General features: G+C 40.0%; 1 protein-coding gene across 2 annotated transcripts in view; it reads right to left on the minus strand.

Annotated features, from left to right (window-relative positions):
• The window catches only part of OTUD4 (OTU deubiquitinase 4), a 41,275-nt gene extending 25,713 nt beyond the window's left edge, over positions 1-15,562 (minus strand). Inside the window, exons 1-6 of one of the 2 annotated variants that reach the window (XM_029235300.1) lie at positions 15,368-15,562; positions 11,021-11,131; positions 7,813-7,863; positions 2,137-2,183; positions 1,362-1,434; positions 134-215 (exon numbers count right to left, since the gene is read on the minus strand). In XM_029235300.1, the coding sequence (XP_029091133.1) occupies positions 134-215; positions 1,362-1,434; positions 2,137-2,183; positions 7,813-7,863; positions 11,021-11,131; positions 15,368-15,526 (523 nt within the window). In that variant the 5' untranslated portion in view covers positions 15,527-15,562. The remainder of the gene's footprint in view (positions 1-133; positions 216-1,361; positions 1,435-2,136; positions 2,184-7,812; positions 7,864-11,020; positions 11,132-15,367) is intronic. The other variant, XM_029235301.1, reaches the window with a different exon arrangement.
• Between the last annotated feature and the right edge of the window lie 245 nt (positions 15,563-15,807).

The following is a 15,807-nucleotide window of genomic DNA, read 5'->3' on the forward strand; positions in this document are numbered from 1 at the left end:
CATTTTTGGTAACCTAAGGATCTCAGAAATATATTTTTACAACAAAACAGTGCATATGCCCTGACTTGTTTGCACTAAGACTATAATGCTTAGGAGGAAAATTTCCTATATAAGCACAAGGGTGATTACTTACACTGACACACAGCAGAGCTCTCTTTATACTTTATGGGATAGACAATATCATAATGATTGCCATTTGAAAAACACAGTAATACCTGAAAGGGAAAAATAAAATACACTTTTCAGCCCTTCATATATGACATTTACATAGCAACTTACATCTCTAATATCTCTGAATTACTAGTAAATAAATTTCCTAGTAGGAAGTGAATATTTTAGAAGTAACCTAAAGCTCCAATGTGGTCAACTATGGTACATCCATATGCTGAAATGTTACACAGCCAATGAATCAAAAGTTCCTAATGACTTGGGGAAATGCTGATGGGATCACAAAAATCACACACAATATATGAAAACAACGTGATTTCAACTACCTAAAGATGAGGGTTAAAAGACTGTAAGAAAATATTCTAAAACCTTACTTTAATAATGCTTACCTCTAAGAAGCAGAATCATAGGTAAATTTGTTCTGCTTTACAGTTTTAAGTACCTTCTAAATAATCAATCACTTGTGTGTATTGTATGTGTATAGGTAAGTCTTATGTGTATTACCTTATGTGTATTGGCATAAGTCAATCACTTATGCTAAGAAAAATACACACTGATTTTGCTTAGATTACATCATATTCCAAAAATTATACCGGAAAGGCCAGATCCAGAGCCAAGCACCTTGGAAACCTGTAAGTCCTTATAAAGTCTATTTCACTCAGTTCCCTGCCCCCTTACCACCATTTGCACGGTGATAAGACACTTCAACTTGGCCTGGATGATACCAAAACGAAGTTCTCTAATAATGAATCATGTTTTTGTCCCCTTTCTAGGCTTCACATCATTTTTCAGTTGCTTCTGCTTTGTGACTGAATAATAGCACCTTAGCCAGTAAATTATCTTTACAATGGGAAATACATCACAATTACCAAAGTATTTGTGGATGCAATCGCAGAACCCATTTTCACAAGTTATTTTTCTATTTAATGTTTATATTGATGTAAAACAGTAATAGTCTAATTAATCACATACACTAATATCTCAATTTTTTTTCTCTAGTAAAATGTTATGATAGAGTTCAACATAGTGATTTGTGGGAAAAAACAAATACAAAATAATGTAACTCATGGATGATTAATAGGAACTTAAAAAAACTCAAAAAGTCACTTAAAAATTATAGCTTAGGCAGTCAAGATGGCAACTGAGTGGTTCTTTTACTTAAATCCTTTAGAAACACTTAGAAAAATTCTTACCTTTTCAGGAAAATTATTTTCAGTTACTTGTGAAGGAGAAACATTTGGTTCCCGGTAAATTATAAAATCTTTCCTGAAAATAACATGTAGAAATTACTTCTGATGAAATATATTTCATGAATTGAGATTTAATCACTCATTCATTCATTCACTCAAGAGCCCAGTATACACCAAGCAATATTCTAGGCACTGGAAATAGAGCAGTGAACAAAAGATAGTAATGGAATAACTAAGCTGTAACATACTTATATAAAAGTATCCTCGTAAAAAAATTAAATTTTAAATGTAATTTGCATATATGTAACTTCAGATATAATTCTAAAAGTAGACCTCAAAACCAGAGGAATTGTGAAGATGATATTTATAAGGACATTTCAAAAAGAAAAAATAGAGCATTCACCTGCTCCGCTAATGGGCAAAAGTTGTAAAATTGACAATATAGTGTTTTGCCTTTGTTCTAGTGGCCATTCAATGCTACCAGCCTTCAGAGTAGGACATCATTTCTCTAGAAGGCTGATGATAAGTGATATAGTTTATAGGCCTGGAAAAATTTTTACATTCCATTCCAAAAATATTTGGAAAATTAAAATCTCTATACATAGATACCTAAATGTCAAAATCTAACTGATGCAATTAAAAAAGCAGAACATTAGAAAAGATGCTTTTACAACCAAGGCATAAAACTGCTTTGCTATTTTAACAACTTGACTACAATGGAACATGTTAATTTCCCACTGACTTTATTTTTGTTTACCTACATTATTACAGTGCTCACCTGTACATAAGAGAAAGGGCACTTATTTCCACTTGTCCAACCCATTCCTGTATTGAACAAAAAAAGTTGGCACATAAATGTCTCCTACTTTTTACAACACCTTAATACATATCTTTATATGACATATCTAATTAGCTAGAAAAGCTCATTAATATTGTTACTATTATGAATACTATAAAAACATTTCTATAAAACAGGCTATAACAACATATACTAAAAAGCAGCCCAAGTTTCTGTCGCAAAAATCCTTAGTAACAGAGCTAGAATAAGAGTTCCTATTGATGTGGCAAGATGACGGAGTAGTATCTCTAAGTTGAGAACTTGTTAAGGCAAAGACTCTGCCCTCCAACCTAGCACCCAGAACAGAGCCTAGCACATGATACGTGCCCAGAAAACAGTATGTGGACTCAAAGCAGAACTCAAGAATCAGGAAGGATGAAAAAGAGCAGGTCCTTTCTCTTCAGGATGATTGAAGGTACAAAGAAAGCAGTGCCCCAGCAATCACTTTAACATGTGGTAGAAGTTCTAGTACTAAAGGAGTCTTTTAAGTCCTTAAGCTTTTCAGAAGGAAAGGGCCAGTATAGATCAAAAATTTAAATATCCATATACTCTTTGACCCAGCAATTCAACTTGTATAAATCTATCCTAGGGAGTCCCCTGGCGGTCCAGTGGTTAAGACTCTGTGCTTCCACTGCAGGGGGCACAGGTTCGATCCCTGGCCAGGGAACTAAGATCCTGCATGCTGTACAGCACAGCCAAAAAGAAAAAAAAAAAAAAATCTATCCTAAAGAAGTATTTCATACGTCCACAAAAGTGTAGTATTTCATACGTCCACAAGGATGATAAGTATTTCATATGTCCACAAGGATGTCCACTATAGCTATTTGTAATAGTTTAAAAAAATTTTTTAAAGATAGCCCCAAGATTCCACTAATAGATAAGGAATAATTAAATAATTTTACGGTTCATCCAAACTATGTATGGAAACATCATGCAATCGTCAAAAAGAATGATGAACTGACTTGGAAAGATCACTCAGACTATTATGTGTAAAAAGTAAGTTGGTGAAATAATCCTATTGTGCAAAACAAAAAATACATATATTCATAGAAAGAGGTCTGGAAGGATATATCCTAAGTTGACAGCGGAGACAGGAAGTTCAAGATGAGGGAAATGTAAAGATTTTCACTCTTCATTCTGTATTAAATCTTTCACCATGAGAATGTATTCCTAAACTACTTGTGAAATTAGTGAAGACTTAATACCAAGAGTTACTAAAAATAATGAGCTATGGTAAATGAATGCTGCTACTTTCTCCTTCACAGAATACAAATTTGAGATACGGAAAGATTTTAAGAGGATGGTTTGATCTCTCAGAAAAGAATCATCTTTCCCCCAAAGACTCTGCACTTTAATAGTTCGCAAAAGTTGGCTCTGTTTTTCAAAATGAAATGGGTGCCATATATTAAAATAGACTTCTTAAAATAGGCCTCTGCCCAACAATCCCAGCTTCTCATAAACTGCTACAAAAGATACCCTCTGGTATAGAGGAAATCCTTCCCTGAAACCAGTCTGCTTAGATCACAAACACAAGCTATATCCACTTCATGCAGAATCCATATATCCACTTTAGAAAATGGAAAACTATTCTACTAGTGTCAACAAAATACCACCTCTCAAATAATGTATCATTTTATAAATATTTAATCTTCAGAATAAATTCTGTTGTAGTCTGGTTAAGTACACATATCTATCATATGTGATATATGAATTATCTTCTTGTCTATTGTATCTTCTTGTCTTCTCTAACCAGGGTCAATTTTTAATTATTAAAAAAAAAATCTATGTTCTATCAGTATCTTCCACCTTAAGGCCATAATTTTATTTACTCAGCACTCTGTATGATGTTTAATCTACTTCCTCATTGTGGGTAAGAGCACATCGTGTCTACAAAATCTACTTTAACTCAAGAACTACATTGTATCAAAAAAACTAATTTAAATGTTCTTAAATAGTCATCAAAGCAAACTTTTGTTCCTCAAAAGACACTATTAAGAACACTAAAAGACAAGATACAAACTGGAAGAAAATACTGAAGAATATATATCCAGTACAGAATTTATACTCAATATAAAGTACTCTTATAATTCAATAAAAACAACGTAATAAAAAAAAGACAAAATCTATGAATAGACATTTCACCAACAAAGATATACGGATGGCAAATAAACACATGAAAAGATTCTCAACATTACTAGAGAAATGCAAGTTAAGATCACAATGAGATACTACTATACAACCACCAACACAGCTACAATTTAAAAGGCTGAGCATACAGAGTGTTGAGGAAGATGTAGAGCAACTGGAATTCTCATATATTGCTAATGAGAAAGCAAAATGGCATAGCCACTTTGGAAAACAGATTGGCAATTTCTCATTAAGTTAAACATAAATTTACCATATGATCCAGCATTTCCACTCCCAGTAGTATTAATCCAAGAGAAAAGAAAACATGCCCACAGAAAGACTTGCAAGCAAATATTCTTAGCAGCTTTAATCATAACAGCCACAAACTGGAAAGAACTCAAATATCCATCAACTGGTAAACTGCTAAACAAACTGCAGTACATCCATACAGAGAATGACCACTCAGCAATAAAAAGGAACTACCGGGGCTTCCCTGGTGGCGCAGTGGTTGAGAGTCCACCTGCCGATGCAGGGGACACAGGTTCAGGCCCCGGTCCAGGAAGATCCCACATGCCGCGGAGCGGCTGGGCCCTTGAGCCACGGCCGCTGAGCCTGCGCGTCTGGAGCCTCTGCTCCGCAACGGGAGAGGCCACAGCAGTGAGAGGCCCGCGTACCGCAGAAAAGAAAAAAAAAAGGAACTACCGATACACACAACACGGATGGAATGTTTCCATTATGCTAAGTGAAAGGAGCCAGCCATATAAGACTATAAACTATATCATTCCATTTTTTTCGTCTAGAAAAGGCAAAACTTAATACATCAGTGGATATGCGGATGGGGGGATTAAGTGCAGAAGGAGGGCATGAGAAACTCTGTGGGGTGATGGAAACGTCCTATACGATGTCTGTGGGCAGTCACACAACTGTATGCATCTGTCAACTTTCACCAAATTATAAGCTTAAAAATTTACCGTATGTCAATTTCACCTACGTAAAGCTGACAAAAATCTATTCTTGCAAAAAGTCGGAGGCATTTTTCAAAATGTTCCACTGGTATTTTTAAGTAAAAGGAGGAAGATGCTTTCTCTGAGAATTGGATGAAGCAATGGAGTTTATCCATCAACTATATTTCTCTTTTCATTTCATACATTCCATATATCAGGGAGAAAGAGAAACAAAGGAAGACATAAATATTTATTGCTAATAATGAAGAACAAACGACTGTCCTGTTTGGTACCCGAAACACCTGGAGGAGGTTTGACCGGATTGGGGAGGGGTGCCCTAAGGGTAACAAATCTGGCTGGCCAGCACCCTGGGAAGGAAACACCTGTCCCACGTGCAAAATCGCAGCAACCTGCCCTCCCCGCTCCTGCAGACCCCCCCCCATCAGTCTCAGTTCAGTTCACACTGCCTCATTTCCTCCCTCTGCCCCCTTCTCTCCACTCCCACTACGTCTCTGCTATCCTTTCTCGGACCCTCATAGCCCAAGAGCCTGAACTGCTGCACAAAGATGACTATAAAATGACACCGTGGGGGTTTTTTTTCTGATTAAAAATTAATAAACGGTCTTTGTTGTTTCCTTCATATTCTACAAAGGAAACAAAAATCACCAGTAGTACTACTACCTAGAGAGAACTGTTAACATTCTGGTGTTTAATCTTTCCTACCTGTTACATATAATGCAATACGGCTTTAACATGCACTCAACACACACAAACTGATCAATCAGCCACCCCAAATTGACAGGTAACCACGGGAAGTCCAAAAGCAACAAAATATATAATTCTTGCCTTCAAAGAGGCTTATAAACTAAGAGAAAAAAACCTACAAACTTCAGGAAAATGAATTTGTGTCCATTTTTGTGGGCAAAACTCAGTTTCAAAATCACGGAAATAAAAATGTAGTCTTGAGTGGATTTAGAGAAAAGATCTTCAGAGGGTTTTTGTCACCAAAACTGGAGTAATACCATACTTATTTTCCTTTTTTTACACTTACTATAGTATGCCCACTTCTCTGTGTATTAAACAATTTTTCAAAACCACTGGAACTAGTCTTCCTGCCTCTGGTCTCATCCACCTCCAAACTACCTTTACACAAGATTCTTTCATCCATCCATCCATCCAGCTAACAAAAACACCAGGCACTATTCTCACTTCAAAGAAGTGAACAAAACATAACTCACTTCCTGCCTCAAAAAACTTGAAAAACTTCCCAATGCCAGATTCTCAGGCCCCAGGCGCAGAGACTTTGATTTGGGTCTGGAATAGAGGCCAGGGATCTGCATTTTTCCTGATGCAATGGCCTGTAGGCGATGCTTTGAGAAATGCTGGCCTCAAGTATCAGCTCCAAGCTAACGAGGCTGGCAGTGATGCTCTCCCGTGAGCTCACCGCAGCCTGCCCTCGGACATTTCTCACCACCTCCCACCTTCGTGTGCTCCGTGCTCCACACAAACCCAACTGCTTTCTTTATCTGTCTTGTGCACAATTTTCACTACCTGGAAATGCCCTTCACCCTAGGCATTTCTTATCCAGAAGCTTTTCAGAGTTCAAGTGCCCTCTTACTCTCAAACTCCTGCTTTGCCTACCCAGCCAGGAATAAAACTGAATGCCTACAGCATCATACCTATACTTCTTACGACACATGTACCTTCTCACTGGTATGAGATGTTCCCTACTATAGGGAAACTCCTGAGAACAGCATCCAAATCCCAGTTACCTCTGCCTCCCGGGTGCCTGGCCATTCTTGGCCCACAACAAGCACTCAAATTAGAGTTAGGGAATTGAAGGGAGACACCAAACATTGATCAAACACCCTATTCCTATGTTATTATTCCCTTTCCTCCCTATCTGACTCCTTCTCTTAGCTTTTTCCTTTGGTAATGTCATTTTAAACTTAACAGCGATTACCTCCGGGGATGAGGGAACGTTCTACATGGCATGCCATTAACATTTGGATTTTTACACAAAGAACATTAGTTTTGACAGCAGAAGGAAAAAAAAAAGGAAAAATCCTTTTAACTTCAAAATGACTGAGGAAGTGCTGGCAATGGGACCTGGTGGGAAAGTGCTGTCCTTTTACTCCCAACGGTCTCTTCCTGCTTCTCACACTGACCATTTTATGGGGAATAGAACCTCCATAAAAGAAACTGTCTTCTCAGTTGCCTAAGGAAGCAATCAAGTATTGCCCTGTCCACCAAGCCCCATACACATACCAACACTGCACCCTGGAAATCATCAGCACTGTTATTTTAGGTCTTTTATGCCATTATGACAGACAAAGAGAGCACGACTGTCTTTAGTGAGGCAACAGTGCACAGTACACAGCTCCAACTGTCTTCCAATTAAATGCTGCATAAAACGTGCACCTAAGATAGTAAATGTTTATAAGGAAACCCCTCCATACACTGTAATATTAATCTCTCGTAATGAATTTTGAATACATTATTTAACATCTAAAAAACAGAAATACGTCAGAAGATTACTGCATACCTGTGGATTTTCCAAACGCTTTAAATATTCTTCAAATGACCCTTCTATAAACTGCAAAAAGAGAAAAAAGTCTATTACAAATACATTGAAGCAAAAGTTAATCTCTTCACTGTGAATTACTGAATTTTTACACAAACCTTGGACACATCAGTAATACTAAAATATATATATTCACACATGCACAGATAAAATCTAATTATGAAAATACATACATCATTAAGAAAACATCACAAACATACAAAAGAATTTAAAGAAGGAAACACTGCCCGGAAACATTTCCTGGACAGGATCTGGATGGGCACAGGGACAGCATCATGAGGAAGCGGTGGAGAGCAAGCACTGTGTTGGGAAGACAGGAGCCACCTGGCCAGCAGGAGCAGGGCCACTCGGTGGGGTGAGTGCAGTGAGAGAGGAACTCAACTGCACACCTATTCACAGAGGGCCTGGGGCCCAGGCAGGACTATCAGACTTAGGGAGAAGACAGTTCAAGGTCCCAGCAGGTGACACTGTGAACAGAGAAATTACATGATAAAAGCAGCACTTAAAGACAAACCTGGTAATGGCCAATGCTTAGAAGATAATTAAAGACAGATGCACTAGCTAAGAAATATTAGTTTACTAATAGATATGAATATTCATTCTCTCTTAGGTCAGTTATACTAAAAACAAGGACGAGAACTAATAATGCTAAAGATCTTTTGAAGAATCAACAAGATTTTTCTAATATGGTCTGCTTCATTGTTACTTTAACATATAAAAAATTGAGTTTATTCAAGCTATATAATAATGTTTTTTGCTTTTCTCACAGCAATTCCACTAATTTAACTGAAAGATCTAAAAAGACATTTATCTGAAACACCAAATTCAATTTTATTTAAATTAGTCTCAGTTAATTTAACAAAGTGATACACTTAAAACCATTAAAATACACTCCCCGGTCTATAAAAATCTTTTAAATGCCCATGGATTTTTTTTTTTTTTAATAATATCCCACTGTGTGAATGGACCACATTTTATTTTTCCATTCCTCAGCCCTCACCATCTTTTTTTTTTATTTATATATATTTATATATTTTTTTTTTTTTTTTTGGCTGTGTTGGGTCCTCGTTTCTGTGCGAGCGGGGGCCACTCTTCATCGCTGTGCACGGGCCTCTCACTATCGCAGCCTCTCTTGTTGCAGAGCACAGGCTCCAGACGCGCAGGCTCAGTAGTTGTGGCTCACGGGCCCAGCTGCTCCGCTGCATGTGGGATCTTCCCAGACCAGGGCTCAAACCCGTGTCCCCTGCATTGGCAGGCAGATTCTCAACCACTGCACCACTAGGGAAGCCCCCCATGGATTTTTTTTAAGACGGAGATTAATTCCTTTATAGATCGTATACTGTCAAATTTCCAAAAAGTATCCTAAGGTTCAACACAGACTTGTAATAAAATAGCCACATATTTCAAATGTCCCACCAATCAGAGGCTACTGTTCTGTATTAGTTGATTATCTATAGACTTAAAAAAATAAAACAACCCCACAGAACCATTTAAAGTTGCAAAAGACCTAAGCCGTGTTCTGACACAAGCCTGCCTCCAATCTGAGATTCTCCTTTCTAATCAGAAAGTATTCATCTAGGCCCCAACTAACCATGGTCAGTAAAAAGGCACACCCTTCTTCTCATGAGAGTCTTTTCCAATTCTGGCCAATAGAAACTGTTAGAAGTATTCATTATAAGGAAAGCAAAACTTCCCCCCTTGGAACTTTCAACCTCGGATGGTAGAGCTAAATAAATATATGCAAAGCACTTAAAACAACACCTGCTGGCAGACAGTAAACGCTCAACCAATGTTAGCAATTTCCACTGTTGTCAACAGCAGCCAATAACAGTAATAACTAATTCACCTGTAATTTCTTCAAATACTCAAGGACCACTCCACTCCCCTGCCCTCCTCTCTGCTATAATACTCTCTTATCTAGCCTCCACACTACCAGCTTTTTATTAATAAAACAAGTTTTCAAATCTCCTGATCAAGCAGGTACCTCTCCTTCCTGGAATATATTACTGTCCATCTTATAACATGGCACCCAGAAAAATGTCACCAGTAATAAAATTTTGCTTGAAAATAGGAACTCCAACCCAAGAACACATCTAAACACTATTTACCTATTAAGTCTTGGAATTGAGTTATATGCAAAGTGTCAATGTTCTTCTGGCAGTCAACGGGGGGAAAATACCACTGAAAGTTGTCAGATGATAATTCTAGTCATAAAACCAATAACTAGTCAATCCTATAAGGCTTTCAATGTAAAATGAAAATAGGTCACTGTGGCATTATTTCACAGCCTACTACACACTACGGAGAAAATTACAGTAAGCTGATATTCTGTTAACTACTAATTAACTATACTACATTCTATTAACTACTAATCATTATTTACATAATTACAATGTTTTGATAAGTAGTTCACAATGATGAACCCTGAAAATTAAAAATTTATAAATGCCTCCTGATAAAATCAAAGGCTCAACGCTAGCTATGCTCAGCATATTTCTTATACCCTAAGTGTGCAATTTTTACAATTCACATGGGGTCGCCAATCACGGAAAACTGTTAACCACAAGACCTTACTCCCTGATCACATCAGACAAATCTCACTCTAATACACAAGGGTTCTGCCTAAGTCATCCTTCCAGCCTCCACAGCTCAGTGACCCATCTGTCACAGAAGCTTTCTAAATGTCTGAATAAATGAATACCACAAAATGGCCTTAAAAAAAAAAAATCACAGCTGTAACTGGATCTGAATTCCAAAAAGCAGTTTTTAAAAAATTTTTTATTTATTTTATTTATTTTTGGCTGCATTGGGTCTTCGTTGCTGCATGCCGGCTTTCTCTAGTTGTAGTGAGGGGGGGCTACTCTTCGTTGCGGTTTGCGGGCTTCTCATCGCAGTGGCTTTTCTTGTTGTGGAGCACGGGCTCTAGGCACGCGGGCTTCAGTAGTTGTGGTGCACGGGCTTAGCTGCTCCACGGCATGTGGGATCTTCCCAGACCAGGGCTCGAACCCGTGTCCCCTGCCTTGGCAGGCGGATTCTTAACTACTGTGTCACCAGGGAAGCCCAGCAGTTCTTTTTTATAAGGGTTATTTTCAAAACCTGTATTAAGATCCCCCGCGAAATTCCCACCAGACCATTCTAAAGGCTAAAATGTAAATATAAGTCAACACACCATTACATGTTTAAAATTACAAATTACCGCTTCAAATTTCTCTCGGTTCTCTCGAAGATAATGAATACAGGCCATTCTGACTTCAACATGGCGAGACTGAGAGTGAAGCACCTGCAAAGGAAAGAGCAGCACACTGTCAAGCACTTTGTTAGAAGATTCAAGCTACGACCTAGTGCCTTCTTTCACACCCAACATAACCTCACAACCAGGAGACATCAGTCTCCCTTTCCCTTTCTATCATTTCTAGCTCTTTATTCGTTCCCACCTCTTCCACTAACCAGAGAGATGACACGACACATACAAACAGCAGTACTTAAGCCAGATGTCACTCTATAAAGAGCTTATTACCATTTCTCCTTTAAGTCACTGAAATTACTCCTTTGGGGAAATCTTTGCAAACTTCAGACACTTTCCTCTCCTGGCCAGCCCTCTACTATAACTTTGCTCTTCCCAAAGCAAGGCTAACAGAATTCCTGCAATGCAGGGCTTAGCCTCATCCTATGCTTGCTGCAAAAGAGAACAAACAGGAAACTTCAACAAAAATCGTCTTTGAGCCTTTATGCCCATAAGAGAGAAATTTCTTCTTCCCGGTAATTTTGAACTATTTGCCTTATGTATAAATTTAAGTCCACCGTGGTTTCAGAAAACTTAAGGCACTCATTCTTAAATCCTTTAGCTGTCAGGCTTACATGATTCTTGAAAGAACATCCAGGGAGCAACACACAGGATGCAAACGTGCCCCTGTGTGCTGTCATCCCAACAGCCTTGAAACTTGCTCTTTTGCCCAAAATCTTAAAGCACCACCTGAAATAAGTCATACTACAAAGATGATCCAAATCCTCCCACTTTGTAGCCTCTGTTTTCTTCTGTTAAACAACTAGTTCAACAAAAGAATAACTTACTGACATTTTGTCTCTTACTAAAAGTCTAAAGCTTTGGTTTGAAACCCTTTGGCTTAACTACCATGCTAAAAAGACATTTTTTTTTTTTCTTCTCTATAACTAGGTGTCTCAAACGAAGGTATTCCTGGTACTCTACAAGGTCAAGGTAGGAGAAAAAAAGCTGACATATAAAATAATCACATCTCAAACTACTCTCAAGGCCCCTTGAGAATTTCTATTATTATAAAGTAACTTTAAGAGTTATAGTTCCAATTGAGTGATTCTCCCTTATGTTCAGGGTGAGCAGAGAATTCAGGAAAAGGGAAGCTCCAGCTGCACATTCTACAGGTCACTGTGAGCAACAGCCAGCGCTCATTTATACCCACAGAACCAAAGGCACAACTGTTTAGACAGCTAGCAGGTCCCTGCACACTGAGACACACTGAAGATGCACTAGCTGAGGTGAGCAATGAATTTGTCTTCAGCATACTAGCTGGTTTTTCAGCTTAACAGAGTGTGCCGATATTGTTGTCTTGGGTACTACAAAAAAGCATCCTTACATATTCTAAGCTTCCAGCACTGGAAGGACTACCCAAATAGTAGTAGATTTGAGTAGTAGAAAAAATAACCACCACACAATGTTTTTGCCAATTCAACAAATGACAGTTTAGCAACACTTCCTTCACAGAAGCTATGCTAGACACTATTATGAATCAACGTATTAGTCTGAGTAAACCACAGTGTCATCCGATCAGGCTTTCCTGCCATTAGTAAAGTGGAGCTAGTCTTAAAGCCATTTACCTAGCAACAGGTGGCAGACATAAGTGAATAAAGCTTATTTTCCACCAAAAACAATGACAGGCATATCTCTTGTTTTTTCTCCTCTTTTAACAAAGATTTTATTAGCACATGAAATCTGAACCTGTTACTCAGAAGCAAAACTCTCAGCAACTTCTGATCAAGTGCGGGGTGCCGGGGCTTTACAAAGCCAAGCACTGTTAAGAGAAGCAAGGTTAAATGACAACTGTTTAAAAAGCGTAATACTGTGCAAGTTCAAGGACACTCAGGAAGAATTCAAATGGTATGACAAATATCTTTGCAAATCATTGTATACATGAAAATAAGCTAGAAATAGGAGGCTTTCCAATCTTTACTCAGGGCAGACGATGATAAACACTGAGAAAGGCCGAGACGCACTGCTTCTCCAAGTCCTCTAAGAGCGCCCTATTTTTAGCTCTAGGGCCACAGAGCTGATTCAGGTCAGGCCTCCTGTAGGCCCACGTCCAGAACTGTAAAAAGGGAAGAGCCTATCTAAATCAGGTAATTTGGAGGGAAAGACTCCTGCTAATTCAAGTCTCTCCCTCTCCATGCCCCCCGCCAAAGGCCGCCACTTAGATTACTTACTGTGACTCCTTGTTAGAAATTATCATTATTTTGATATTATTGGAGAAATCGTTGGCAAAAAAGTAAATCCTCTGTACACATTTTTAAAGGGCAGCCTGAGGCTGCTGTCTGTTACTGTCCTCCGCCTCCCCCTGCAACGCACACACTGCCTTTGGCCATGAAGGCTATTACCTTTGGTCCTTGTCTACTGAAGAACTGAGCTGCCCCCAAGAGTCACAGTATTAAGCTTTCTAAAAGCTCAGTATACTAAAAGTCAGAATCACCTAATTGGAAGGGATAGCCCCTTATGCCTAACTTAAATCCCATCACAATAAGATACAATAAAAATGTGTTAGCTGATGTTAGCAATGAGTTCTTAGTGTAACCAGCTAGCTCTTGTTCCTTTCTACTTAAAAATAGAGATTCTGTATAATCAAGTTTGCCAATTATCTACAGCATGTAGTACTGAAACCAGACACACCTTTCTGCTTCAGCATAAACTAGGATGTAGGTAATCCAACTCCAAATAAGCACCATACTTCCCTTATTTCTATTTGTTTCCCCCTCCTTCCTTACCAAATTCTTGCTAGAGCTAACAATATGTATCAATAGGGACTGAATTCACTTCCACCTCTTCCTTCTGCTTCTGGAGGTGCTAAGGAGTCCAGGGAGGCTGAGGCAGAGGAAGCAGGACAGATGGAGATCCAGGAAACTCACGAATGGGACAGACTGTTTACCTTCTGATAGTAAAGACTGGGATGTGTTTGTGTGAACATATCCCAAAGCAACATTAGCACATCCTAAAATTCTAAAAATAAGAGACATCTATTGAACTAAAAAAGAGCTCGATTTGGGAAGCTTTGAGAAGAATGTTTGAATGACAATGCCTGCAACAAAATGCAAAGGTTTGGACCTTTGCTAAATCCATTTCTTGTTTAAAAAAAAAAAATGATGTTATGCTACTAATGTGAAAACGAGGGCCTTTGGAAAATAAATGGCTGGCCTTTGGATATTGAAAAAAATAAGAATAGACTGGTCTATAGATGTTAAGTAAAACATTTACTCACAAATAGAAATTGTGAAAGCTACTTAGCATTCAAAAAAGGTGAGAGAAAGAGAAACAGAAAAACTCCAAAGGCGGGGAGGAGACGGGAGGGGTGGACCTTAGGCCAAAGGAAAGCAAACTGTGAACGGTAGGAAATACACACCAGGGCAGTAATGTGAAACTTTTGTCCAACTATTTCAACAGCTATTTTTCAATACAGGATGGGTTTTGCTGACTGCATACCTACCAACTACAGTATTATATAACAAGGAATAAGCTCTCTTACAAAAAAAAAGAAAAAAAATCAGAAACATCTTCCCAAGAACTGTGTTAGGAAGTGATTTTGACCATTAAGGAGGAAAAATTCGGCCAAGGGCCTAAAGAACTCCAGATATACCCTTCCTTCCTACTACCAACTCCAAAACAGACTTTATTTTTAAGTCAATTATTTTTAGTACACCTACACTGCCTTGCAGAGCATTAAAAAAAAGAGTGGAATCTGCTCAAAGACAATTCTTTGCAAACATTCTACCTTTTCCAAAGTCTGGCTTTCCCAAACTGTACATTTTCCGCCTTCTGATTCAAGCTGACATCGGCGGGCTTGGCTACCCCCCGTTCCGAAGTCCAGCAACAGGAAAAAAAATCATGTTCCGCGAGTTAAGTCTGGTGCACCACCTCCTCTAGGAAACATTCGGTTTACTGGTGGGAACTCTGTGCTTATAAAACCAAGAGGAGGGGAAAAGAACATTTCGCCCTGTCGCCAGCCATCAAGCAAGGGTACAAGGCTCTCCCCGCAGGCCTCACGGGCTGGCCTCAACTCATTACCTCTTCGCCAGGAGGAACGACACCCAGATAATTTACAGGTCTTTAAGTTTCGATTTAGAGCTTCCAGACCCGGAGCAGCGTCCGGTTCCGGCGCGACAATGGGCCGCTGTGAGGACGCCGGGACCACGCGCAGCCCGGGAGGTAGGCGGCCCGGGGCCCGCCGCTTCCCACCCGGCCCCGCAGCCTCCCCGCGCCCGGTCCCCGCCCCATTACCTGCTCCGCCACGGCCCGGAACAGGCACGACCCGTCCTTGGCGACCAGTTTCCGATACAAGCCCAGTTTCCGCAGATAGGCGTCCATGGGCGTCGCGTCCTCCCGGGGCGCCGCACCGCCCTGGTCGCCGCCGTCTGGGGCGCCGACGGCCGCCTCCATGTTGCCGGTCGCGCTGCAGGCCGGGCGCGGCACGGGCTAGCCCCACATGGCCGCGCCGCCGGCTCCTCGACGCCCCGGCCTGGGGCGGGCGGCGGCTTGGGCTCGGGCTGGGCACGCGGCGGCGGCTGCAGGCGGCGGCCCGAGGCAGCGGTCAGCGCGCATAGGGGAGCCCTGCCTAATGCATGGCCAGGCGCACGCGGCCACCTCCCGAGGGCCCACGCGCCCAGGGGCAACGGGGGAGAAATTCACGAAAACCCAAGAGCGAGGAGTCACTTCCCGGC

Source organism: Monodon monoceros, unplaced genomic scaffold (assembly GCF_005190385.1).
Source record: "Monodon monoceros isolate NGI ecotype Baffin Bay Population unplaced genomic scaffold, NGI_Narwhal_1 Super_Scaffold_20, whole genome shotgun sequence".
Lineage (NCBI taxonomy): Eukaryota > Metazoa > Chordata > Mammalia > Artiodactyla > Monodontidae > Monodon > Monodon monoceros.